General features: G+C 46.2%; 3 protein-coding genes across 8 annotated transcripts in view; 1 reads left to right on the top strand and 2 right to left on the bottom strand.

The window, feature by feature from the left end:
- Positions 1-202: 202 nt before the first annotated feature.
- Positions 203-2,860, bottom strand: PRELID1 (PRELI domain containing 1). Of its 2 annotated transcripts, none has more exons than XM_075542018.1 (5): positions 2,599-2,860; positions 1,848-2,073; positions 818-955; positions 631-709; positions 203-446 (listed from the first exon to the last, which is right to left on the bottom strand). In XM_075542018.1, exons 1-5 carry the CDS (start codon positions 2,688-2,690, stop codon positions 298-300), a joined length of 684 nt encoding a protein of 227 aa, XP_075398133.1. In that variant the 5' UTR covers positions 2,691-2,860; the 3' UTR covers positions 203-297. The 2 variants fall into 2 exon arrangements, with proteins under 2 accessions (XP_075398133.1, XP_075398134.1); XM_075542019.1 differs by having other exon boundaries at positions 818-931; positions 2,599-2,857.
- An 89-nt stretch (positions 2,861-2,949) lies between these two features.
- Positions 2,950-7,112, top strand: RAB24 (RAB24, member RAS oncogene family). Its single transcript, XM_075542021.1, has 8 exons — positions 2,950-3,390; positions 3,475-3,543; positions 3,742-3,820; positions 3,936-4,003; positions 4,083-4,182; positions 4,385-4,435; positions 4,570-4,632; positions 4,724-7,112. Exons 1-8 carry the CDS (start codon positions 3,274-3,276, stop codon positions 4,786-4,788), a joined length of 612 nt encoding a protein of 203 aa, XP_075398136.1. The 5' UTR covers positions 2,950-3,273; the 3' UTR covers positions 4,789-7,112.
- A 3,257-nt stretch (positions 7,113-10,369) lies between these two features.
- Positions 10,370-25,943, bottom strand: part of NSD1 (nuclear receptor binding SET domain protein 1) — a 151,946-nt gene continuing 136,372 nt past the window's right edge. For all 5 annotated transcript variants that reach the window (XM_075542013.1, XM_075542015.1, XM_075542016.1 and 2 more), the window contains 6 exons: positions 22,364-22,633; positions 20,299-20,415; positions 19,507-19,648; positions 15,951-16,057; positions 13,894-14,098; positions 10,370-12,281 (listed from right to left, as the gene is read on the bottom strand). In XM_075542013.1, the coding sequence (XP_075398128.1) occupies positions 10,654-12,281; positions 13,894-14,098; positions 15,951-16,057; positions 19,507-19,648; positions 20,299-20,415; positions 22,364-22,633 (2,469 nt within the window). In that variant the 3' untranslated portion in view covers positions 10,370-10,653. The remainder of the gene's footprint in view (positions 12,282-13,893; positions 14,099-15,950; positions 16,058-19,506; positions 19,649-20,298; positions 20,416-22,363; positions 22,634-25,943) is intronic.

Raw genomic sequence — 25,943 nt, 5'->3', positions numbered from 1 at the left:
CCTGTGGAGCTTACAGTCCAGTGTTCAAGACATCTCCTGGCCACTGTGAGCTGTGAGGGCAGGTCTGCACCTCTCTGTCTGTCCCTCAGCTGCCCACGGGGGAAATAAGCAGGCCTGGCACACACATGGGTGACGTGCTTGGTGTCCTGTAGTGCCAAATGGACACCTCCCCCCCGCATGCCCCCAGACAGTACATAGGGGCTGGAAGTTGATTTTTAATTAAGAAAGCATACTGCAGGCTCCTCGGGGGTGGAGCCAGATCGTCTGGTCATGGGTGGGGGCAGGGGGCTGGGCTGGCTACACGAACTGCTGCTGCTGCTGCTGCTTCTTGGTGGCTGCCTTGCTGGCCAGGTCCTTGGCCTTCTCGGTAGCTGCCAGTGCCGTCTCCTTTGCCTTTTCTGTGGCTTCCTTGGCAGTTTCAACAAGCGTCTTAGAAGGGGCCTCACCTGTAGCAAGGGTCAGGGGCTGCCTTCAGACGACCCCAAGAAGGCCCACCGAGACAACCCTTGGACGGGCGGACCTCAGGCTTAGAGTGTGCAGTGACCAAGCCAGACCCCACATATGCCAGGGCAGAGTTGAGACGTGCTGCCTTCTCCCCAGAGGATCCCCTGAAAGGCCCAGGGCTCTCACCTTGCAGCTTGGCCAGGATGTATTCAAAGCCCTTCATAGTCTTGGTCACATTGCTTTTAAACCGGGCCAGACCAAATTCCTGATGATGAGAGAGGGAAAGGAGCTGAGCTGCCAGCGACTCAGCCCAGCCTCTAGGCCAAGCAGCCTAGGCCCCAGAGTCGTCGTCCCCCCTCCCCCCACCGCTCACCTGGACAGCTCGGGAGACACCAAACAAGTTGGAAGAGACCCAGGCTTCCCGGTGGATTTCGGTCCAGCCACTGTTGTCGGCATTCACACGGTAAACACAGCGCTCCTCCACCACCTGCATGGGGCCAGGCAACCAGGACTGCCGGAGTCTCTCAGCTTGCCAGCTCCCATATTCAACCCTCTGCTCTTTTGATGTAACAGCTCCTTTGTGCTCTAGAACCCTTTCTTCTGACCGAACTAGACACGGGGCCTCGTTTGGTCCTTTAGGCCAAACAACACGCTGACTTGGTGATGTTGGCATGTGACAGCATCGGGAGGTGCGGCCTGGGAGTCTGGGTTGTATTTTAAAGCTAGACAGTGTACTTTTAGCTTGTCTTCTTCCTCTGCAGCTGGGGTGCCGACTGTCACCAGTTACCGCATGATCAATCAGCGGGGACCATGGGCCAGTACCCCCAGAAGAAATGCTTCACCAGGTATCAGTCACCTGGAGCTAGTGCTCCCTTGGTAGTTCTGTGATAACTTCGGGTAACTCTGGGGGCACACTTGTCTTGTCAGACTTGTCTGACTGTCAGGGGAGCCAGGCCCTTTTGTGATCCTGTAGGACACTTCCCCTCTCCAGGCCTCACTTCCCCCTCTGCACGGTGGACAGCACTGCCTGCCCCTCTCACTGTCCAGATCAGCTGCTTTGAGCCAGGGTTCTGCGAAAACCTTCGAGGCACTGACACGCAAAGCCCCTCCCCCCAAATCTCTGGCAGAAATCCATTAAATAACACAAATACGCGTGGTACGCCTTCGAAGAATCTGGGACAAATGGAAAGTTCTCCTTCCTGGGAGATCCAGGGCAGCCTTATGGGCCGGTAGGCGCCTGTCTTGAAAACCACTAGCTCATTCAGTACTTGGAGCAGCCACCCGGCCCCTTTTGTATGAATGAGTCAAAGGGCAGGTTCAGAGACTGACCCGCTGGATACCCTCAGCAGCCAGACCTGAGGCAGCCCACTAGGGTTGCCGACCCCCTAGGGCCCCTCACTCACCATGAGCCGAGCATGGTTGATGTTCCAGGTGAAGGTGGTCATGGTCTGATTCTGTGGGTCCACAACGGAGTCCTCCAGGATGTACACCGAGTGAGCGACATTGGCAGGAAACAGTCGCTCGGCCCAGCGGGGCATCCTGTTGGTCTTGGTCAGGAGTCGCCTGGATAGGAGCTTCTGGTCAGGGGTCACCTCCCGGTGCACGATGTCTTCTGTCAGGACATGCTTGCTGCAGGTGGAAGGGAAGAGGTGGTCGACTTCAGGGGCCTCCCCGCCCAGTCGGGCCAGCTGTTCCCCGGGAATGATTTTCGCTGTGGTCTAGACTTGAACGGCCCAAGTACCTTGAGCCTTCCCCCAGGGGCAAATTCCAAACCATGCCCTCTCGCTGACCTGGATTCCAGGGCCTTTCATGAAGGCTGCCACTCGGGCTTTAAAGCAAGTCTGCGGGCGAACGAAACGGCGAGCGGGCACAGGGGTGAGCAGGAGCTCGGATGGCCAACCCCACGATCTTTCCCAACTCCAGGGCCGCCACCTCCACGTACACCCGCCTCCGGAGTGGAGAGCCTGCTAAGCCGGTCTCGCATAAACCACTGCCCAGGCCCAGCTTCCTCCCAGGGCTGGCCGCTTCCTCGTGCGTGCCCGAAAGGCAGGCACATTCTGGGCGGCTTCCCACCCCCACCCCAATTTCGGGGTGGCCCACTCTTCAATCTCCAAGCAAGCAAGAGAGGTGGTTGCTCTTCGCAGGATCACGTACCTGTAGGGATTCGGGTACCGCTGCCAGAAGGCGGCGAACACTTGGTCCCAGGAACTCCGGAGCACGCTCTGGCCCAGGAAATACTTCACCATCGTCCCGGCCAGAGAGGGCTCAGCACCCGCGCAGCATCAGGGGTGCGGAGCCCGGGGGCACGCGGAGGCCGGGCCGGGGCTCGGCGCACGCCCGCCAGCCCCGCAGGTCAGCGACCGCCACACCGCGCCCAACCAGCCGCCACCATGAGGTGTGGTCAAAGCGCACGCCACTTCCGGCGCAGCCCCGCCACTTCCGGCGCCCACGCCACGTGACGCGCCGGCCCCGCCCCTCCCTCCTCCCATCCCGCGGGAGTCCCTGCGCTGCGGGCCGGAGCCGGGTCAGCGCGGAACCGGGTTCAGGGGTGGGGAATCCCAGCCTTGGCGGAACCTGAGCCGGGCGGGCGGGTGAGCGGGCTGGGCGTCGTCGTGCAGCGCCGCTAAGGGCGCTGCCCCGCGCGCCCCCAGGGACCTGGCCCTCTGGAGGTTCAATACCTGGGGCCGAAGAGCTGGGACTGGCGGGGGCGCCGTCGAGGTGCAAGGTTGGCGCCTGCGGTCCGGGCCAGAGGCCTGGGTCGAGCCGAGATCTAGGCTCGCCATCCGTCCCCGCTTCCGACCCTGACGTGGGCGAGGCGGCCCTGGGAGCATGAGCGGGCAGCGCGTGGACGTGAAGGTGGTGATGCTGGGCAAGGAGTACGTGGGCAAGACGAGCCTGGTGGAGCGATACGTCCACGACCGCTTCCTGGTGGGGCCCTATCAGAATGTGAGTGCGCCCCGCAGGCCGGGCGTGCGTGGGCCCGCGGGGGCAGCCCCGCACCAGCGGTCCTCATCTTTCCCCTCCTTGCAGACCATCGGGGCGGCCTTCGTGGCCAAGGTGATGTCCGTCGGAGACCGGACAGTGACTTTGGGTATTTGGGTAAGTCCCGGGGAAACCTATTCCTGAAAAGGCCTAGGTGCTGCCCATCACTAGCTGACCCAGGGCCGCCGAGGCTGTTCCCTAGACACTAGTTTGTGTCGCTGGGAAGTGGGAGTATGGCGGATGTGGCCATAGTTGGCAGTTTGGAAAGTAGCCTAGCAACTTGGGCTAGAGCTGAGCGTCCCCACTGCCCTTCAGGACACAGCGGGCTCTGAGCGATATGAGGCCATGAGCAGAATCTATTACCGGGGTGCCAAGGCTGCCATCGTGTGCTATGGTAAGGGACTTTCTTCTCGCATGGTTCTCAGGCAGCAGGGGTGGGTGCCAGGCTGGCTAGAGACCAGTTCCGACCCTTGGTTGTGTCTCCTGCGCACCCCCGCCCCCACCCCCAGATCTCACAGACAGCAGCAGCTTTGAGAGAGCAAAGTTCTGGGTGAAGGAACTCCGAAGCCTAGAAGAGGTATGTGGCCACATTTAGCCGTGGGACTAAGGGCAGGGGAAATTGGTGGTCCTTTTAGGTGACTCACTTTCTGCCCCAGGGCTGTCAGATCTACCTCTGTGGCACCAAGAGTGACCTGTTGGAGGAGGATCGGCGCCGGCGCCGTGTGGACTTCCATGATGTTCAGGACTATGCAGACAGTATATTGCTCCTCAATCCCAATGGGGTGGGAATGGGAAATGTCAGCTTGGTCGGGTCACAGAAAATAGGGACTGCTTCGGCAAGGGTCCTAAGGCACTCTGGGTTCCCTGAACCGGTTGGGGGGGGGGGGGGGGTGTCTAGCCGCCTTTTGAGCAGCACCGGTATTTTCAAGTGTGAGGGTTTAGTCACCTCTCTTTGCAGATATCAAAGCGCAGCTCTTTGAGACATCTAGCAAGACTGGCCAGAGCGTGGGTGAGTGCTGTCCGGAGGCCTCACAGCAAGAATAGGCAGGGGCACCCGAGGCACAGGGCCCTGAAGGGCTGGGTCACTGGAGATTCCAGGGCTGCTGCTTTCAGGCCCTCACTGGCCATCCTTTTTCCTGCCAGACGAGCTCTTCCAGAAAGTGGCGGAGGATTACGTCAGTGTGGCTGCCTTCGAGGTGATGACAGGTGTGTTTCCTTAGCCTCTGTGGAGACTTCCTAAGCCCTGGGTACCTGGTCCTTCAGCTGAATGTTCCGTTGCCATCTCTCTTTTTGACAGAGGACAAGGGTGTGGACCTGGGCCAGAAGGCAAACCCCTACTTCTACAGCTGTTGTCACCACTGAGTCACCACCCACCAGGCCTGGGGAATTAAATCAATTCCTGAGGGACTGGGCCCAGCTCATCTGGGCTTGGGTGGTCAAGTTTGAGCTACCCCAGGTTCCCATGGCAGCAGAGGTGGCACCTGCCTGTGCTGGCCCCCGGAATTGGGCTGACTGATGGAAACGAGGCGGGAAGAGGGCCGACATGATGGACCCCAGGCATCAGCCCCGGACAGCACGTGTCTGCGGATTATTGAAATAGCTTCTGACTTGTAAATAAAATCAATGCACTGTGAATCACTTAGCCCTTCTCCCTGCTATGTGGATAACAAGACACCTAGTTCTTTCTGGGGACACCTGCCTGGAGTCATTTTCTACATTAAGGCTCTCTTCCTATCTTCGTTTCCTTTGTAACCCAAGTTGCTAAGGTACTGGGAAGACAAAGGACCCTCTTCTGTTTTCTAATGGGGCCAAGACATGGCAAGGCCCTATAAATAAAACTCAACATTCCTTGTGAGTGCCCAGAAGAGCCAGGCATGCACTTACATGGCATCCAAAGTAAAAAGGGTAACAGGTTGGTCCGGTGGCTCTACTGCACTAGGCCCGAGCCAGACACCCTACAATGTGGCTTATTGGTGGAGAGGCCATTAAGAATCCAATTCAGTTATTAACTTGAAGGGGGGTATGGGAGGGGGAAAGAGTTTAACCCTAAGGCTGAATTTTTTGTTTTAAGGAAAGTGACTACCATTTGGCTCAGGATTGTTAAGACTTAAAAATATAAAATGGGCATCTCCCCACTCTCAGTGAGGTTGTCTTGGAGAATAAAGTTGGGGCTGGATTAGAAAAGGGTTCCAACGTCCAGAGCCTATTTTTGGGTTGGGCGGTCGCAGCCTTTTGTGAAGGATCAGTTATTGTAAACAAGTGTTCTGCAGCCCATTTCTGCCCTAGGTGTAGATCCCCAGCAGGGTCTTACATTCTCGTTCACCCCTGGCATTTGCTTTTCTGCAGTTGGACCTGGGCTGGGTTCTCAAGTGCCCAATGCCTGTCTCTGAAGAATGAAAAACAACCAAGATGGTGAGATTCTTTGTGCAGAAAGGGCTTTGGTTCCACTTCCTTTTATAAAACCAATTCCTCAAAATACTCTTCCTTTATGGGTGATGGAGACTTCCTGTGGAGGGATTACAACTGACACTACCAATGGGACAGTTAGTTGTTACTGGAAGGAAACCCAAACCACCTCCCTGGGCGGTGCTTGGAGACAGGGCTCAGCTTAAGAATTCGCTGAGGGGTTGGGAAGGGGGTGTGGCCAGCTTCTGCTCTCTAGCCAAACAGTCCACCCTCCTGTTAGACTACATCTCCCCACAGACAAGAAAACAAAACACAGGGCAAGGGCCAGAAGAGTAAAGTTAAACTTTACTTTACAGTAATTTTTTTCTATATACAAAGAATTACAGTACATGTTTATGGGGACTCCTAGTACAGGGCTCCCCTCTTTTTCACTAGGAGTTTCACTTACAGCTGACAATCTATGGTGGAGGGGGCAAATAAACAGCGATGGATCTTGGCTATCTCCCCCCACCCCTCCACCCACCCCTTTCTTAAAAATATAAACAAATCTCTATTGTCAGCTTGTTTCTTTGCCAAGACCTAGCAAGCTGCTCTTCCCCGCACTCCTGTGTGTGGTACTCGCCTGTCCTGGCACACAGGCAGCACCCTGTGGACCTGGCGAGCCTCCACTCTGCCCTAGCCTGGACATGTACAGCACCAGAGCCCAGTTTCTTCTCCTTCTCTGGGCTCACCTGTCAAAGCTCTGACTTCTAGGTGTTCCTGCCAAAGCTCCTGAACAGCCTGATGTTTTGAAAGTCACCGGGAAACAAGCGCTAGCAAAGGGCCCACAGAATTTTACATGGGGTTTTTTTGGCTTACGTTGGTGGGCAACATTTCTTATTAGGTTGTGGATTTTTCATTAAAATAAAAACTCTTTCCACTTCCTTAAGAAACATTTCCCTTCATCTTCATAAGCAGCAGAGGTGTTCCCATGAGCAGAGAGGCAGAAGGTAACTGAAGGAGATGTCCCCTCCAGAGCTCTCGACCAGATAGAGGTCGTGAACAGGGTGAGCCAGGCTCTTGCCCACTGCTGGAGTCTGGTGGGCCATTCCACTACTGGGACTTCACCGAGGCTCTGCCTTCTACCTCCAAGATGGCTTCAAAGAAATCTGTACACAACTGCTTACTCAATATGAACCCAAGTTTCTCAAGTTGCTAGTCTCTCATCCCTTGGCAGTGCTTATTTATACCAGGAAATTAGCACCATTGCGTTTTGTGTGTGTGTGTGTGTGTGTGTGTGTGTGTGTATACAAAGCAATTTTCGATTACATCAGTTTATACTACAGCCACCTCTGGCCCTGCTGCACTGGCCCTGGGAAGCTTCGGCTGAGGGATCTCTGGCCAAAGCCAGGAAGTTTTCTGCAGCAGCTACCTCGCCTTAAGTGACCTGGAATGTCTAACACGGAGCAGCTCATCAGCTACTCAGTAGGAAAGGCGGCTTACAGGCGGCTCCTTTCTGGACATGGTTTCAGGTTAGGACAGTGGGCCACCTCTGACAAATTCCCATGGATGACAACATCTCCAGGAAAACCGAGAAGAAGCTATCCAGGTGTTGTGTTTCCTACTCTCTTTACCCTCTGTTCTCACAAGGCAACCTTAAGTCATACAGCCTGGGAGTCCAGCTACAGTGACAGATGTGCTGAGCCTGGGAAAGGATCAAGGCACTCCATGCCCGGAACTAATGTGGGGTGGAGGGTATGAAGGGTAAAATAGTTACTTTCATCAATGCTAAAGATGTGGGTGTCATCATTCAGAAAGGGATCTATAGACAACGATTGAAATCAGTAACTTCAGGGGAAAGTAAACATTTAAAAATGTAGATGCAGATGTAACAATGACAGCTAGCTTACTACTTGAATGGATTTATTCCAGTTGGAGAAGCCAATGAGACTCTGAACACAAATGTCAACAGTTTCTATATTTTGTCCTGACCCGACGGCCAGAAGGGCACTCTGGATGCCTCTGGTGCATGTCCATCTTGAATCCCACTTTGAAAATGCTCCCTGAGGAGCCACCTTGGAGGCACTCTCTCTTGAGATCCCATGATTTCCAAGCATTTGACGGGACACCCAAGACTACCCCTTGCAGAGGTCAGAAATTGCCAACAGAAGGATTTCCTTTGATTGCTAGCCAACACCTCCCTGGAGGATACGATGCATGACGGGTTTCCAGGGAACCCACAAGGGTTGGCAAGGCCACTGCCACCCCCTTCTTGGAGCAGTTCAATTTCCCCACATTTGTCCTGATCTAATTGGTAGCTCAACTCGGTAATTTCCATTCAACAAACTCTTTCATTGGCCCTCAAAAGACACAGCCTGGTTTATCCATCCATCCATCCATCTGGATAAGGGAAAGACCCCAATGCCAGGCTGGGACCGGCCATTGTTTTCCAGCAGCAGGTCTGGAATGAAGTCTGTAGCGAAAGGTGGAGAGAATGGACACAAATAAAGACCACCACAAAGTGGCCAGTCATTGCCCCCCTTCCCCTCAGTCCCCCGTCCTGTGAGACATTTCCAGAGTGGCTGGCTGTCAGTCAAGTACCAATCAAAGTTGATGTCAGAGAAGCTACTTCAGAATCATGCTTCTCTGCTGAAAAGGTTTACAAAGCCTGCACCCTCCCCCCGCCCAAAATTCACAGTTTATTTCATGAAACAAAGAGCTACGGCAATTGAACACACAGCCTAGTGGAAGGGGATTCTGACAGTGCAGAGTATCTTGTTCTGATTGCAACTACAGATGACAGGAGAGAAAAGGGCACAGGACTGGCACCAGGCAAACCCTACTCATACAACCTAAGAGATTAGGACAGGGAACAGGACCTACTAGCTGCAGTTATATACTTATTATTCTCACACATGATAAATACTTAATATAATGAACTTTAATGTTCTGGTGGATTTCTTTAAAAATATCTTTCTCATGGTTTAAAATTCTTTTAAAAGAAAATAAGATGCTTTATGCTTTGTCTTCCTTTTGCACAGAGAGCTTCCCTCTGACGGTGTTGGAAGAGAAAATGAACAGGGAGAACTAGGCAAGCGGAATTCAGAGAGGCAAGTCCAAGGTCTAAGTGAGATGCAGGGACAGGCTCCTCAACTCGGGTCAGCTCAACCCTGCCTCCTCCTTCTGCCTGAGTCCAAGTGTCTCATCCTAAGAGACAGACTTTGGGAAATAAAAGCAGATTCTTTTAAAAATCTTTATTATATAAAGCGCAAATGCTTCTAGAATGACGATTCCCTCCTTGAGAGTGATGGATGAGAGTAATCACTATGGGAATTTAGGAGGAGGGTAATCGGGGGGGAGGGGGGGGAAGAATACAGAATCCCATTGAGGGTATAAAAGCCAGAACGGACAGAATGGCCAGGTAATGTTAGGGCCGGGTGATGTCCTGTTGGCTAAAGCTGCTGGCTAAGTTGGCAAGGCGGAGGTAAACGTGTTTGGTCTAGGGGCAAAGGAGGGGCGAGAGGTGGGAGGGAACTGGCCAAACAGCACTTCCTGTTAGCAGTTGGCTAGCTGGGTGAGTGGCAGGGCAGGGTAGCACCAACAGATTTCCCAGCTACTGGGCCCAGCTCAGGACAGCAGTAACAAACCATCAGCAGTCTTAGACTGGCCACTGCTCTGAACCCCATGGAAACCAGTCTTCTGGGAAGAGTTCTGGCTTGGCGGCTTTGAGCTGAGTCAGCAGACAGGCGCTCATGATAAGCACACAGCACATCACCGGGGGCGATGATGAACACTGGGAGTCCCTCCACTCAGGAAGGTAAAGGATTGGGTAAGGTCAAACATTTTCCAATCAGGATCTGCCCAGCTCCCTGAAGCTGGAATGTCTAGCTTACAGGTTCCCTTATGTTCACTGTCCAAGACTCAAAGCTGAAGCACCTGGGTATTTGGGGCACTGGGGTGGGGTGGGTTCATGTAAAAGAAGAATTGGTAGAAAAGAAAGGTTTGCCAATTGCTTTGCTCCATTGCTGGAAAGCTACATGCTCATAAAGCCCAGCTCCCCTTAGCCAGATGCTCTGCCAAAGACAGGTGTTCAAGACTGCACAGCTGATGTAATTGGCAGCCACCACCCTGTAACAACTCCACTTGGCCTTGATGGAGCACCCTCAAGCCTGCAGAGATCACCTCTATGAGCGGTGACTGCATGGTCACACCCTCACACATACCTCAGTCAGGAGACACTTAACCACAAAGAACAGTTCAGAATGACCTGGGAAGCCTCAAGGCCCCTCAGCACACCCTTTTTTTTTTTTTCTCCTTCCTCCTGATCAAAGGTTCTTGGCAGCCTGAGAATGCAGGCAGACTTGTTAGGCCTTATTTATCTCTGGGTCATAGACCAGCACTGGCCTAGCACACGAGCCACTGATTTAAATGGACATCAGTTCTTCCCAAAGTTCATCACGTGCCCTCAATAGGATTCTACTGCAGGGCCAGGGAAATAGCTTTGTGAGCACCTCTACCTTACGACTTGACCAGCGGAATTGAATTCCATGCTTGACTCCAGAGGGGACTTTTATTTCAAGTTTACCATGTGTAAAAGTCGTGGGAAAGAGACCCAAGTCTGTCTGTCCCCTTGGCGGGGGCCCACTTGGATTTCCATACATGGTTTACATAACCATGAGCTCCCACTGGCTGATGTCACAAGAGTTTTTGGGTGTTGGGATATAAGAGTAACAGTGGAAAGGTTTGGGGGTCTGTTTTTGTAAGGGGGAAAAGAAAGGAAATAGTTCCCCTCCCCAAATGGTACCCCGGGGGCAGTTTGTCTGGCCATAACATTTACTAGTATTATTTCTGTTCTGACTCTGCACACTTGTGATTGGAAGGAGCTTGGTTAAGAGCTGGAACAGTATTTTGCTCTGGTTTAGGGTCTTGCCCTCTTCCAATGGACCAGCAAGTCTGTGCCAACGTCTGTGTGCTCCCAGAGGACCAGCGAGACGGTGTCAGTGCCTGTCCAGCCACTATGGGCCACAACCCGGGTCCCAAGGGGGTCTTTCCCAGGAGCCAGGGACTCTGCTCTGTGGTGGCTAACTTCTTCTCCTCAGAGGGCAGGGAGGCTGGAGCATTCCCAAGAGGCCGAAAGGATTGCCCACTCAGTGCTGTCCCTTTGGCAGCAAGTCCAGGGAGTTGATGGCCTCCAGCCATCTGCTTCAGCAGGCCTGAGGCTTGGCTGGCAAGTCCTGGGGTTTGCTCAGACTCTGTAGGTGCTCTTCCGGAGGCCTGAGTGGTTGGCTCATATAAAAAAGCCTTGGCAGGGGGCTGAGGAAGAAGTCTGGCTTGGGTGAGTGATTTAACAGCTTGCCAGGGATGCTTTGAAGGGGCTGCTGCTTTCCCAGGTGGCGGGAGGACAGGGTCTGACATGCTAATTCTCTCTACAGCTCGAGGCATCTGCCCCAGACCTTTGCTGGCAGGCCAAGCAGTTGACTCCAACACTGGTATCTTCTCATCGGCTTGTGGAGTGCCTTCATGAGGAGAAGGTGCCCGCTCCTTCTGGCGAGGTGCCAGGTCAATGAGGTCCATAACCAGAGCAGCTCTGTTTTTGGACTGGGTGTTCTGGTCCACAGGCCTCAGTGCTTTTTCTTTTGCGACAAGGGTCTGGACCACCGCGGAGAGTACTTTCTCAGGAGGTGGGAGTCTCTGGGACAAAGAGGCATGGGGTTTGTCAGGGGGCCTATCTGAAGTCTGGGGCTTGGGGCCACTGGTGATTAGCAGTCTGTCTGATGGCGGAAGCCTCAGGCCAGTGGGGACTGGGGCTTTTTCCAACGGCTGAGGCCTGGGGCCGGCAGCACCTATGGATTTATCCAGCCTTGGTGCACCCAGAGGTCTTCCCAGTGGTTGAGACTTGACTGAAGGTGAGGAGCTTGGGCTGGTCACTGGAGAGGGTTTGCCAGAGAGATGGGGTCTTGCTCCTCCTACTGCAAGAGATCTGTCCACTGACTTCTGGCTGGATCCCGAGGATTGGGATTTGGTCCCTGGTCCAGCAAGGTCCTTGATCCGATCTAAAGGCTGAGGTCTAGAGTCAGTTCTTTCAAGAGGTCGTTCAGGCTGCGGTGTCCTCTGACCAGACCCTGCCAGAGCTTTTTTGGAGAGAGACAATGTCTGGTTGTTGTCTGCAGGTGGCTTTTCCGACGTCTTCGGCCCCTGAGCCGCCATTCCTGATGATTGCTCTGCTGGGTGAGAGGTTGCGCCTGGAGGCAGCGGTACTGGGGGAGGAACATACTCACGGATCTCCCCAGGTTCCAGAGGGTTGGGTCCACAGGGGTCATGCTCAGTACAAGACAGACGTCCATCCAGTTTGGATATGAAGAGCATTCCTTCACGATGCTGCTTGCAAAAGGAGCTGGGACACATCTCACAAAAGGAGGCAGCTTCCTTTCCACAGATGTCACATTGATGCCAGGGACACTCCCACTTCCCTGAAAAATCCAGGAGTAACTCAAGTTTAGAAAAATAAGAAATGTGCACAAGATAGTCATAGCTCGGCTTTCGGTTCACAGGGATGGTTTCAAAGCCTCCTTGAAATTGCTGTCTCCTTCAGAGAGCACATGCCACTCACCTGGTCCTTCTTCTCCCTTAGAACTTAGTTTTCTCTTCTAGAGAAAACATAACGTAAAAATAAAAGCATAGTATCAAACAGCAACTAAATATTAGTTAAATATAGCAGACAATGAATTCTATTATCTAAGAACACCCACCCACAGAAAGACCTGTGAAGCTCCCTTTACATAGCTAGTTTTTAAATATTTAATTTGCACCCATTTATTCGGTTATTAATAAAGGCAGGAAAGGGACAGTTTAAAAAAAAAGGGGGAGTTGTGGATTTATCTTTGCTCAACTTGAAATCTTGAAACAAGCATAAAATACAACCTGTGTTGTCCACACAGCATTGTGGACAATATTCACAGCAAACCTGAGCTGCTATTTGCTCTCATTTCATGAAACCGGAGTGTTTCTGCCATCAGTGTTTACCCCAACTCCCTACAAGGGACTGATTCTGCACTCACGCTTGGCTCATGGCTACGATCAGTTCGATCACAACATGAGTCTGCTCTAGCCCCGGGTAAGTGATTTTGAAACAACTTCCCATTCCACTTCCTGGCACTAACAGGTTGATGCCATCGATGGCCTTTCCCTCACACTACTTGGTTTGTTTCTTCATGGCAAGGACATGTGACAAAGCCAATGCAGGGTCAAACTTTTCTCACTCGAACTCTCAAATGAGTATCTTTCTGCAATTCTTCTACACATCCTAGTTATGCAGGATGTCCTCACCCTGGAATGGTTCCTTGTAATAGATCCCAAACCAAACTCACTGTCATCCAGTCAATGTTGACTCAGAGAGACCCCTGTGAGTTCCCAAGACTTACGAGAGTAGAAAGCCCAGTCTTTCTCCTTCAGAGTTGCTAGTGGTTTCAAACTGCTGAACATGTGGATGGTAGCCCAACATATAACCACTACACAACCAAGGATCCTTTATAATAGATTGTATATCCAAGTCTCTAAAATTCTCAAATCTTAACCACCCCTTGCTATGATGTCAACAATTTCTACAGCCATATATTCCTGGGCACATCTGCTCAGCTATCTAATCTGTGAATGGACACTGTCACATCTCAAAGACAACCTGCTTTCCTAAGAGGAGCTTTGCGCTGAGGGCAGAGGGAACGATATCATGTCAACATAACTCTGAAGTCTCAAAGGTACATGTGTCCGATCATCTTTTTTCAGAAGGGTCAGTCAATTTGCTCCATTTGTTTGAGCTAACCTCCCTAACTATTTATCTCATTAGTCTTAACTCTTGGTTTTCGCTTCAGCCTCATGAGAAGACCTGTGTCAATAGGTTGCTGAGAGAATGAAATAACAGTGACACTCAGCTCTGAGGTGCTGTGACCTTTCCTCTAGGATTCCAAGCCTTTGTTAGCATCCCACCCCCCCACCCCGAGACCCTGTAAGACCAAAGGGCACATTTCCTAGACTGAGGTAAATGCACTAGGCCCTGAGCGGCAGAGAGATGTATTTGACACCAACCTGCTGGGCGCTTGGTTAGGTTGAGACAATCTGCATGGTAGACTTTGGGGCAGCCTGGCTTCTTACAGGAGACGAGCTGCCCGGCATCCCCACAGCTGAAGCATTCATCCTCTCGCTCCTTTGTGACTTCTCCCTGGGTCCTGCGCTTCCCTTGTTGCTTCTTCTTAAATTTCTTGGACTTTTCTTCTGTAGCAATGGGCTGATTCTAGAAGGCAGATAATGAGCAGTCAGCATTTTGCTCTTCCTGTGGACATATTATTTGTACCATCGCAGCTGGGTTAAACGCTCCCTCTCAGCCTGTCTCTGAAAGACAGTATTCTCAATAGACTGTTAAAAAGATAAACGCAGGCATAACAACAGCAAGAGTTTTCTTCAAATGTTCCCTGCAGTTCACTGCGTCACCAAACTTTGTGGTAGTTATTCTATCATTATTATTCTTAGCCTGGAAATATCCAAGATCAATCTCAAAGGCCTAACGAAGGGCGATTTGAATGGATCAATGTTTCTACTCTTAGCACACAGTGATCACCTTTCTGACTTAACCTGTGAAATGGGTCCATACATCCAGAGCACAAGGCAGAACACTAAAGGCCTGAGAACACCAGTGATCTCAACTATGATTCTGATGTACAGAAAATAAGCCAGCTAGAATAAGAACTTTTAACCAGACAAGAAGACAAAAGAAAACACAAAACAAGAGGGCTTCAAAGAGTTTGTTGAAAATCAAAGAGTTTGTTGAAAAATTCCACAATCTTTATATTCGATTTTCCCAAGAACTTTTTGAGGCCCATTCATATAATTAAGGATGATTTTTAAAAGAAACTAGAAGAGTAATTAATGCATATTCATGTAACATTATTTAAAATGAGTAACTCTGGGTTTCTTATTGGATACGAAGCTAATTTTCATTTTTTATTCATATTGACATTTATAATAAGAAAATGTTTAATGGGAAATAAGTAGGAGTCACACACACTGTAACAAGATTAAGCCTCGCTTTTTTGGTTCACAGTTAATTATGATAATGAAACCTGAAATCTAGTCTGGTTCCATTAATTTAGTAGAAAAAGAAGCAACCAACTGAAAGTGATCATTTTTTAAAAAAGCAAGGAAGAATTGCAAATATTTATATACAGCATTATCTATACTATTATATAATGGTGAGATTAAGACCCTGAGTTAGTTTATTGTGCCAACCTGACCCATAAACACATGTGGGTTAATTGAAGGTCAGAGAGATAAATGGCTCGGTGAGCCTTGCCTTTCTAGTTCTTGGGTCTCTTGCATCTGATGGTCGGACCAGGGTGCACCTGCTTTAGCAGTTCCCTGCTTCAGCTGGCAAGGCTGACTTCCTGCAAGACATCCCCAAGGAGAAGCCACATGGATCTACCCTGATGCACCCCTGGCTTTCCTCCTGCTGTCGGCATCTTTGCGTGTGTTTTGTGGGATGGAGGAGAACTTTGTGGATTGGTGTTGAACATATGGGTTAATGTTGGATTTGTGGACTTGGGCAGCACTGGGTGGGATGTTTTCTTGATGTGCACTTAACCTTTATACAAAACTCTCTCTTATACATGAGTTTCTGTGGGTTTGTTTCTCTAAAGTACCCAGACTACCACACACACTATGTTTACCTAGTTTTCTACTACACCCAGAATCTGTATTAAACTACAGATTCTTTGCTATTGTTTTAAAAGGAGAGGTGATAGATGCCCATGGAGACAGATATGAGGAGTATCCACGTAGCTTATGGAGAGATAGGACTGCGATCAGCTGGGACCAAAGAGGAGCACAGTAACTGAAGACTGCGCTTTCCTCTGCGCAGGGCTTGCAGCTCAAAGGGTATCTCACCAGTTGCAGTGTCAAGTTGCTAAAAACCTTTTCACAATACTCAGAGTTCTTCACTTGTGTAAATCACCAGAGGAGTTCACTGTCAGTGGCCCTACCTAGTCAATGTCATTATTTCACAGAGACATCTCTTACAGATAAAGCCTTGCCTAGTGCGCCCAAGAAGAACAGACCAGTATTCCCAGTAGAGCAGTTTGGGATGGTAGTACCTTAGGCCTCACACCCAGGAAGCCGCTGCAGTTTGGGGCTCCACATTTGCAAACGGTCTTTCCGTTTCCAAGACATTCAAGGTTGTAGTTGAAGGTAAGTTCTGTACCTGCATAAAATAATGCAGAAATTGTAATACTCACTTAATTACAAAGTTGCTTAATTGCTCCTAACTTAGAAATACATTAATTAAAAAAAATTTAAAAACAGCAACAACTTACTGTACAACTGCTAAGACAGCCTGTCAGTCTGCGCTAAGGTCTTCCTTGGCAACACCCAAGGGAGGGGGAACACAGTCCAGAGTAAGAACAGAACTCTTGAACAGATGTCGGTGTTGGCTTTACCTTCCAATCACACCACAATCTACTGAGGCAATCCTGGTTAGTACATTTATCTTTCCCCTAAGGCCTCTAAGTAGCCCATTTCTACAATGAAGAAATAATGAAGCCAATCTCAGAAAAAGTCACTGGAGGAACTATGCCATATGGCACACAGAAGTAATCTACAATGTTTCAAAGGAGATGCACACATGTAAGACACCAAATTCTTAGAACCAAAGTCATGTAGGCCAGGAGAGTGTGGTGATTAGTCAAATGTTGGTACCCTCAAAATGTATGTAAAGGAGATAGAAACTAGTAGCTCAATGATTAAGATTGCAAAATGGTTAAAATCTGAAAAGCCTTCTGGGCGATTATTAAAGTTCTGGAGAAAAGACACTCGAGGAATTCCACATATTAGTATGACAAACAAACCACAACCAACAAAGAAATTAAAACAAACAAAGGACCAAACAATGACTAAATTGATCTTTCAGAGCTGACTCCATAGGAACTAACAAAAACAATGGGGGTGAGAACTTCAGTCTTCTTGCAAAATGTTCCTATGATATTCCTGCCTCTCCAGCAAATGGGAGCCTGGGATAAGAATCCACAAGAATACAATTACATTAGGAAGAAATACTAAACAATGGGGCAAAAAGGAAGTCAAGCTGAATTCAAAAGAGAACAGACTCTTCAACTTGAGAAGAAAGCATGATATAACAGAGTAACCTCAAGGAAAATGTACATAAAACTCATAAAAATAGAGAGAAAAATCACAAAGATCCAGTTAAAAGTAAAATAATAGCAAAACCAAATAGAAAAAGACAAGAAAACCCATAAGCAAAATGAACTGAGCACAGAAGATGAAGAAGGAAAGCCCCCCCCACCCCAGGTGCAGCAAAACTGAAAAAGGGCAGCAGCCACAGAAACAAAGCAGCAGAATGGCTACAAAAACAGGACTCTTCACTATGCTACTTACAATAATCATACCTTAGACACAATGACAGAAATACAATAAAAATCAAAGGCTGAAAAATATGAAACCACTAGCAATTTTTAAAAGGAGTGTCTATTATTCTCTGATAAAATACACTTCAGAGGGGACACACACACAAAGTGACAGATACTATAAAATAACAATTGAACCAGACATAACTATAACAAATACTTATGCACATAATGAAAGGCTTTCAAAATACATCAAAAACACAAAAAGTTTAAAAAAACACATTAAACTCTTAAGAGCTCAAAAGAGAACTAGGTTTAATACTATAGTAATACTAGGAGATTTCAATATCCACCCAAAAAGGATAAAACAACTAGAAAGGAAACTAAACCAAGATACAAGAACTAAATAACTCACGTATAATCAGCTTAACCTTGCAGACATAAAAAACCCAATGACAATGTGCATTCTCCTCCAGTGCATTCTTGAACATTCTCGGGAGTAAATCACTTTACCCACCACAAAGCAAATTTTAATTAATTTAAAAATATGAAGATATTACAAATCATCTTTTCAGATCACAACAATAGGAAACTGATACCAACAATAGGAAGTTTAAGGGGGAAAATAAAACACATGGAAATGGAATACCAACCTATTTAAAAAGTACTGGGTAACGGAATAAATAAGGAACGAAAAATTTAAATTCCTTGAAACAAATGAGAACAAAAAATAACACATTAAAACCATTGGGACACACCTAAAGCAGTACTTGGGGCTAGGGGTGGGGTGCACATAATTTACAGCAATAAATGCACATCCAAAAAAGGAGAGAAAAACCGAAAATAAAATCAGAATGTAAACCAACATCTCCAACAATTAGGACAGAAATTCCCAAACATTTGGCCAAGTGTCTCTTTATCAGAAAAAAAAAATTACTGTGCCTCCCTGGCAATTAAAAATGTCTACACAACTTATGGTCCAGAAGTGTGTGTAGGGATCTGCTGTTGCAGATCCCCGGATCATTTCACTGTGCCCCAGGGGGCAGGATCACCCCATTTGGGAAACATGGGTTACATTCATTCTTCATGATGTGTGAATATTATCATTTAAGAAAAGGGCTTCATACCAAAACAAACTAACCGTGGTTAGCAAGGGTGGGAAGAAAAAGGAGGGAAAACCAGAGGGAGGTTAGACAGATGTTAACTTGGGGGAAGGAAAGATAATGTTCCATAAGAGTGGTGGGAAAAAGGAGGAGGCAGGTGAAACAGGGAAAATCACTTGGGAGGGTTGAAAAGTTAACTAAGTTAATTAGATGCAAAACCAATAGCCTGATAAGTAAATTCTTACTAATTCACAAAAAATGTGGAAGAAAACTTGCTAGCATTCAAAAATTCACTTGGAAAGACTATGTCCTTCCTTATACATTTCACAATTAGCAAACTTTAGAAACTTAAATATGTATAGATGCCTAAAATATTCATCCACATAATGAAACTATATATTGAATCAGTTCTTAGAATACATGAAAATAACTTTGCTGTCAAACCAATTAACCATACCAGACTTTTAATTCAAATGGCCATTTAAATACATGACCTGGTTACAGACCACCGTACTGCTGCACTCTCATGCTTAGAAACACCAAGGTCCCGACAGAACCTGCCTTCTCCCTATGTCAGGTCACCTGGCGCCTACAGGACAAGGATTCAAGGACCTTAATATTTGCACGAGTGAGAGTTTGCAAGGTGGGAAAAGGGCAGCTGGAGAAGGGAAGGTGAGAAAAGGAGAGCTGGCAAGTAGGTGCTTTTTAAAAACCCAAGCCAAATTTGCTTTTACCGAGTCAATTCCCACTTACTGTGATGCTAGGACAGGACAGAACTGCCACTGCCCTATGTTTCTGAGACGTTTTACAGGAGTCAAAGCCTTGTCTTTCTCCCGAGGAGTGGCTGATGGTTTTAAACTGCTGACTTCGCGGGTAGCAGCCCAACACAACCCCCTGAGCCAGAGCTTGTTTCACAGTTCTGAAATTTTCATCCATATTACAAGTAGCTTGGATCACTGGGCCCCATACTACTAAAGGCTAATTTTCAGAAAATTCATATAAATGTGAAAAGTCTCAAAACTCATTGCTTTAAAACCACCCATGCTTGCCTTACCACACAGCAAGTCTTTATCAACCCTTAGAAGTTTACTGTGGATTATGGGAGTAATGAAATTTTTAGATGACAAAATCTGAAGTTCAGTTTACCTAGCTCCAGATTTCACACAACATCCTTAATGGGTTCTTACCTGCTTTGATGTCACTTAGGGCAAAAAGGCCAACACGGGTATCTCCATTCACAGACCACTTCTGTGTTTCACAGTTGGGTTGGCAGCAGTGATTCATGAACCGAGCATAGTTTCCTTTGGGACCAGCATCAATGATCCGGTCCTAGAATTCCAAGAGAAGCTACTCATCAGACTTTCTGAGATCTTTGCTGTGGTTGATTAAAATTAACACTATACAATCAGCCAAGCCCCTCTTTGTTAACTTTGACTCTCCCAGAGAACTACTTACCCAAGTGTGGTCCCTACATCAACATTACCATCGGGAACTTGTCAGAAATGTCCATTTGTAAGTTTCATTTCAGATATACTACAGCAGAAACTCTGGAGCAAGACTCAGTGCGGTGATTCAACTGCATGCTAATGTTGGAGAACCACTGCTCTAGAAGCCCTAGCGTGCCCCATTTTCTAATGAGGTAGCTCTCAGCCTTGCCTCGACAATGGAAATCACCGGAGTTCCAAGTGTTTCAGAGTGCCTAGAGATGAGGGACCTCCCAAACTGTAAGGGCAAAGGTGACAAATGCTCAGGTATATACTATGAACGGGTTCTGTAATAAAAACTCGTGGAGTGGGTAGGGAAGATAGAGGCACCGAATATTCATGAGCAAAGAATAATTTCAGATACAGGGAAACAAATGAAAAATAACCACAAAACACATTTGGATGCGGAAATGACAAACAAGTACCAACTACAACCCTAGGCACAAATAAAAGTCCCCAGAAAATCCATGTAAGTGGCACTGTTCCATAACTTACTTTGTCCAGGGTGAGCATATAGAAATTAGTGATATCATGTTCTTGGGCATAGCGAATCCGAGCCCTGCACTCTTCTTCATCTATGAGCTCACCCACATACTCGTTCACAAATTCACCCTGCAACAAAAAGCAGTCCCTGACGTAATAGCATGAAGGACAACTGTGTTTATCTGTACTGTTTAGATTTAAATTAATAAATCAATGTGGTCAACGCATGCGTAAGTAGTCTGTTAGAGAAACATTAAATATACCTCAAGTATCTGACAATGAAACCCACGTTCCCATTTGTACCAACAAAAAGATTAGGTTATAGCAGACACTAAAGTAAAGATCTTTTAGAAGGATCAACTAGCAAAACAAATAAATAAATAATTGACAGCAGAGAGACAAATGGACAGTTGACCCCTTTACAAACCCGGGAGTTGAAAGCCAGCTTCTTTGAGTACTTTCAATATTCTTCACCAGGCCAGCAGCACAATTCAAACACACTGATTTTTATCAGTCCAACTTTCAAATTAATGGGAGGCAAATGAAAATACCATGGCTTGGGTGAGGTGTACCTCACTCCTGAAAGTACCATCCTTGCTTTGCGATGCTCTAAAGAGGTCAGTACTCACAGAAGCAGCAGTCAAGCAATTGGATAAACGTGCTCACCATGCCTAGCTCATGATGACTATATCACAACTACTTAGAGCAAATGAATCTGAGCCATTTTCACTGATGTCCTAAAAACAAACGCAATCAAACTCTTTACTTGTTCCTTAAATCCCAATGTAATCTTTGCATTTTAAGTAAGATTTCACTTTATGAAATGAACACTTCCTGTATCGTGTGCTCTTTAGTCTACTGGCTCCAAGATTTTCACAGAGTAAACAAGGCAAAGCATCTGTATGAAGTCCCCATTTTCAGTCTGATACAGAACAAACATGATCAACAAAACGGTAAGGACAGAAAACATTGCTACAAATCGCTAAAAGATTTATTAAACAAAATTCATATGAAGGTATTATTTCTCAGCTTATCTTACATCTACATACTTCTGAAATTCCTGTTTCCATGTCTCTAACGCTTACACTGAGAATGCTGTATTCTTATCTAGACCAAGTCAAAATGGCAGTTGGGCATCTGAGAGTCTCAAAGAGTGTTCCTTTGAAATGGGCCTTTGAATTCTGCAGACAAGAAGTCTGAAGGAGCAAGATCAGGGTTGTAGGGGATGGAGTAAGGACATTTTCCTAGGAAGCCCCTGTAAAGGAGTACTTGCGTGGTTGTTGGAAAAGAAATCCTTGACCCAACTTCCCTGCCCTTTCACAAATGTAGTGTATTTTTTAACTTATTTGATCCTTGTCGTTGTCCTCGGGACAATCCCTTTGGAATCCCCAGAAGCAAGTCACTACAATCTTCTGAGGAGCCTTGGTGGTGAAGTGGTGACAAGCTGGGCTGCAACTGGCATGGCTGGCAGATGGAACTCACCAACATCTGTAAACAGTCGCCTTGAGCCAGCACTGACTCGATGGCAGTTTGTTTGGTTTTGTTTTGGTGTAACCCTTTGAGCTGACTTTTCTTCCTTGCTCATCTCTGAGATCTTTAATGCTTAACCAACTAAAAAGTTACTTCACATGGAGAATTCCTTGCTGTAAACATGCTGTAAAACTCCAATGATTTGGAAAGATATTCACTTGAGTTGTGTTAAAATTTGTTAATAGCTTTGATTTCAACTTGTTTATGCTTTTACAGGAATGAGGCTAGGACACATGTTTGAGCTAACTTGTCTATAGCTATCTGCTGATGGAAGAGATAGGCTTAAACATGTGGGTGCTTATGTCTGAACTAGAACCCTAGAAACAATACGTTTTTACTTATCTTCTTACATATAACTAACTGCCCATATAAAATACATGTAACTTTAGCAACAAAGGAGACCAGGAAGGACATGGTGAGACAATCATATTAATCCTTAAACGATTATTTCCCTCTCTGATGAATTTTCTCACATTCATTAAGAAGAACTGACCATATAAACAAGTGCAAAAATAAAATCCTAGTCACCATGAAAAATTTTCCTCACCTTCTTAATGTCAATTTTTGTTCGGAGGCCCCAACCCCTCTGCAAAGTGCGGAAGATTTCAACCTCCGGGTACTGGCGCTTGGTGAAACACTGGTTTTGGCAGCGCCCTCCAGCAGGACACACTGTGGGATGGCACTCATAAAGCAGCATGCGGTTGATGCACTCGGAGTCAATCCCACAGGGGTTCTCATCAGCAGCTTTACAGTTGCAGCGGGGAATTTCAGACAAGTCTGCAGTGAAGATCTGGACCCTGCCAATAGGACGATTCACCTGGGAGGAAGCACAAAGAACACCAGGCCAAGTCAACAAAGACCTTTCAAGAAGTTTCATGCTAGATCTGATATGATTTTGGCAATTAAGAATTCTGGTTGTTAAAAGAAAACTGGTAAAGATTTAATTTGATATACAAAATATAGATGCCTCTAACTTTTAAGAATTCATTTAAAAATGAAAATTTCAAGGCTGATTGGGCAAGTTAGTTGTACATGGGGTTCTTGCTATAGTCACACAGTAGCACACCTTTAGCTGTTAAATGAAAATTTCTACCCTGCATGCTTAAGTGGAAATAAGCATAAAAGATTTTTAAGTGAAAATTTAAAAAAGGATTTCTACATGCAGAAAGGAAAAGAGGATATATGTATGGCCTTATACCATACATTAAAAATTTCAAAATGGATTAAAAAGTTAAATGTCTAAATTAAAACGGCAAACATTTTTTTTTGAAGCTAAAACTTCATTTATTTGGGCCATCAGGCCATAGAATCAATTGGAAAAGTATTTCACTGAGTATTAGGGGAAAAGACACAGATTTCAAAATATGTACAATGTTCACTGGAGGACACAGTTGATAGAACAATGCGTTGTAATTTCCTATTGCTTTAAAACAAACCAATCAAAACATGAGTGACTTTGAAAACATACACGCATATAGTTGTGCAGGCATATTTGTGGGGTTAACCAAGGAGCAGTCTCATGCTTAACAAACAAGGAAATGATTAACAAGACACACTCATTTAAACCAGGGGCTAAAACCCCTGTCATGTCATTTAAGGGCTGCATCAGGCCAGTCATCAAGGCATCGTGGTAAGAAGACAGTTGTGGTTAGAGCCTCTTTACTTGCTGGCCATATTCCATTCAGATTTCTCTTTGAAATGAAATCACTTAATTTGTAACTTCTCTCTGTGCATCAGCAGACCAGGGAACTGGTTCTTCTCAGTCCCCCAAGCTCTTTTGGAACTGCTGATAAGGATCTTTGATTACTTGCTGTATGTAGTGCAGAAGACTTCTGGCTTGTTTTAGAAGACTTTGGTGCTGTTGAAAAATGATTTCTAGTTTTTCTTTTTCTTCCTCAGATCCATGTGAAACTTCTCAGACAATATAAAAAACCGCTGCAAGTATTCCTGAACACGCTTCTGCCATTGCTCTTGTGTCTTCATAATATGCCCCGTTTTCTGGTTAGTGTTTTTAAGACAAGTGTCTGTATTGCTTTCCAATTTTCTCCCCTTTGCCATTAGAGCCTCTTTAATGTCAGCCCTGCTTGGTGGTCCACGTGGAGGGGGAAGGGAAAGAAATGAGGACAAGGGGAAAGGGAAACGGAAAAGAGGGAGCCAAGGAGATGTCAAGGGAGGAGCCGAGAGAGCGCCAACAGCAAACTTCTTAAAAGAACAAGCAGGGGCAATGCAGCTTGGCTTACAGGGGATTATCTCATATAATGAAAGCATAGGCAATCAAGGACAATAAATAAATGGAACTTTTACTAGAGAGTTTTGTACATAAAAAACAAGAGTGAAATAAGCTACCAACTGGGAGAATATATTCAGAAACCATACAACTAACCTATTCATCACTTAACCAAATTGAAGTATCTGCTGATAAGAATCAAAGACTTTGGAATGGATTATACTTTAAAGTAAATAGAACAAAAATTCTTAAAACTGGATCAACATGGGGAGGGAGGAGGAAAATGGGCAGCCGATATTAAGGGCTCAAGAAGGCAAATGTTTTGAGAATGATGATGGCAACGAATGTACATGTTCTTGACACTGGGTGTACGTATGTATGGATTGTGATAAGAATTGTACGAGCCCCCAAAAAAATGATTAAAAAAAAAAAGATTGTCATCTAGTTGATTCTAGGTAGCAGAACGAATTACGGGTTTCCCTACTAACTCCAAAGGCAGCAGTTCAAAACCACCAGCTGCTCCTTGGGAGAAATAGGAGGCTTTTTACTTCCATAAAGATTTACAGAGAGGCAGTTCTATTCTTACCTATAATTTTGTCATTAGTTAGATGACAGTGAGTGTTGTGTTTTCTTTGAAATATCTAATGATTATCCCCCGCCAAAAAAAACTTCAGTAAATAAATAAAACCATTAAAAAAAACAAATAAAAAAACTGTATCAACAAACAGCATATTATGATTGAAGATAAGGATATCATTTTACTTGGAACCATAAATCAATGAATATGAAAGCCGCAGTCAAGAAATCATTGGGAAAATCTATTGTAAAACATGTCTTTCATGAAGTACAGGGGAAAGCCTGTCACCTTGAAGACTAAGGCGTACCTGATTCAAGCCATGACACTTGCAATCTTTTGGGCAGTGAACTGGAAAATACTGTGTTCACATTATGGTGCTGATGTACTGTATATGCCATGGGCTACCAAAAGCAGAAATAAATCTGTCTGGAAAGACATACAGTCAAAATACTCATAGATTGAGGATGGTAAAACTGTATCATGTACTTTAGATATGTTTATCAGGTAGAACAAATATCTGAATACATAGCAATTTTGATAGCACAAGACTAGACAGAATTTTATTGTTACATAGGGTGACTATGATTTGGAATGCCCTTGACTGTACCCAACAACAAATCAGGAAGGATGGAGCTTAATGACATTATGATGAGCAAATTAGTCACTCTAGAAAAGTAAAAAATTAAGAGGCTTAAGAAAAAAAAAATCACAGAAAAAGAGGGTTAAAACAGAATATTTTCCCAACAAACAAAGCCCTCTGCTACTGTCTGACCTTACCTTTGTAGAAAGACAATAAAAAGTAAACATCAGAGATGATGGTTTACTCATGGTTACCAGGAATGAGACAGAGAGGGTGCTAACAGTGATACAAAAACCTAAGAATAGGTTTCATTATTACAACTGTTACAATAAGCTGTTGCATACCTATAAAAAGCTGAATTGGCAAAAGTTGATAGCACGCACATACTTATTTTTAATGACCAAAAACTAGCTGTAAGGATCATTACTATGCTAACACACACCTCTTGGGATTTGGTTCCTTGGATAGAATGTCTAAGTTCGTGGTTTCAAGGGACATTGCAGTTAACTGGCCTGTCTGCTGTGCTACTCTGAAGGCAGACAGCTAGAGCACTGGGGAGACAGGACTTTTCTTCTCGTGAGTAACAATACTCCATTGGTATGTCTGAACACGAGAATACATTAGACTCAAATTTAAGCTTTGAGATTTTTTAAAGCAGTTTGACCTATTAGGATTGGCGTTTCATGCGCTTCATTTATTTCAGAGTCTGACAAAGAGCAAGAAACTTTAGTTATAAAAGAAGT

This window comes from Tenrec ecaudatus, chromosome 2 (assembly GCF_050624435.1).
Source record: "Tenrec ecaudatus isolate mTenEca1 chromosome 2, mTenEca1.hap1, whole genome shotgun sequence".
NCBI lineage: Eukaryota > Metazoa > Chordata > Mammalia > Afrosoricida > Tenrecidae > Tenrec > Tenrec ecaudatus.
Note: the sequence above shows the minus strand (reverse complement) of the source record. Positions and strands in the feature narration are given on the sequence as shown.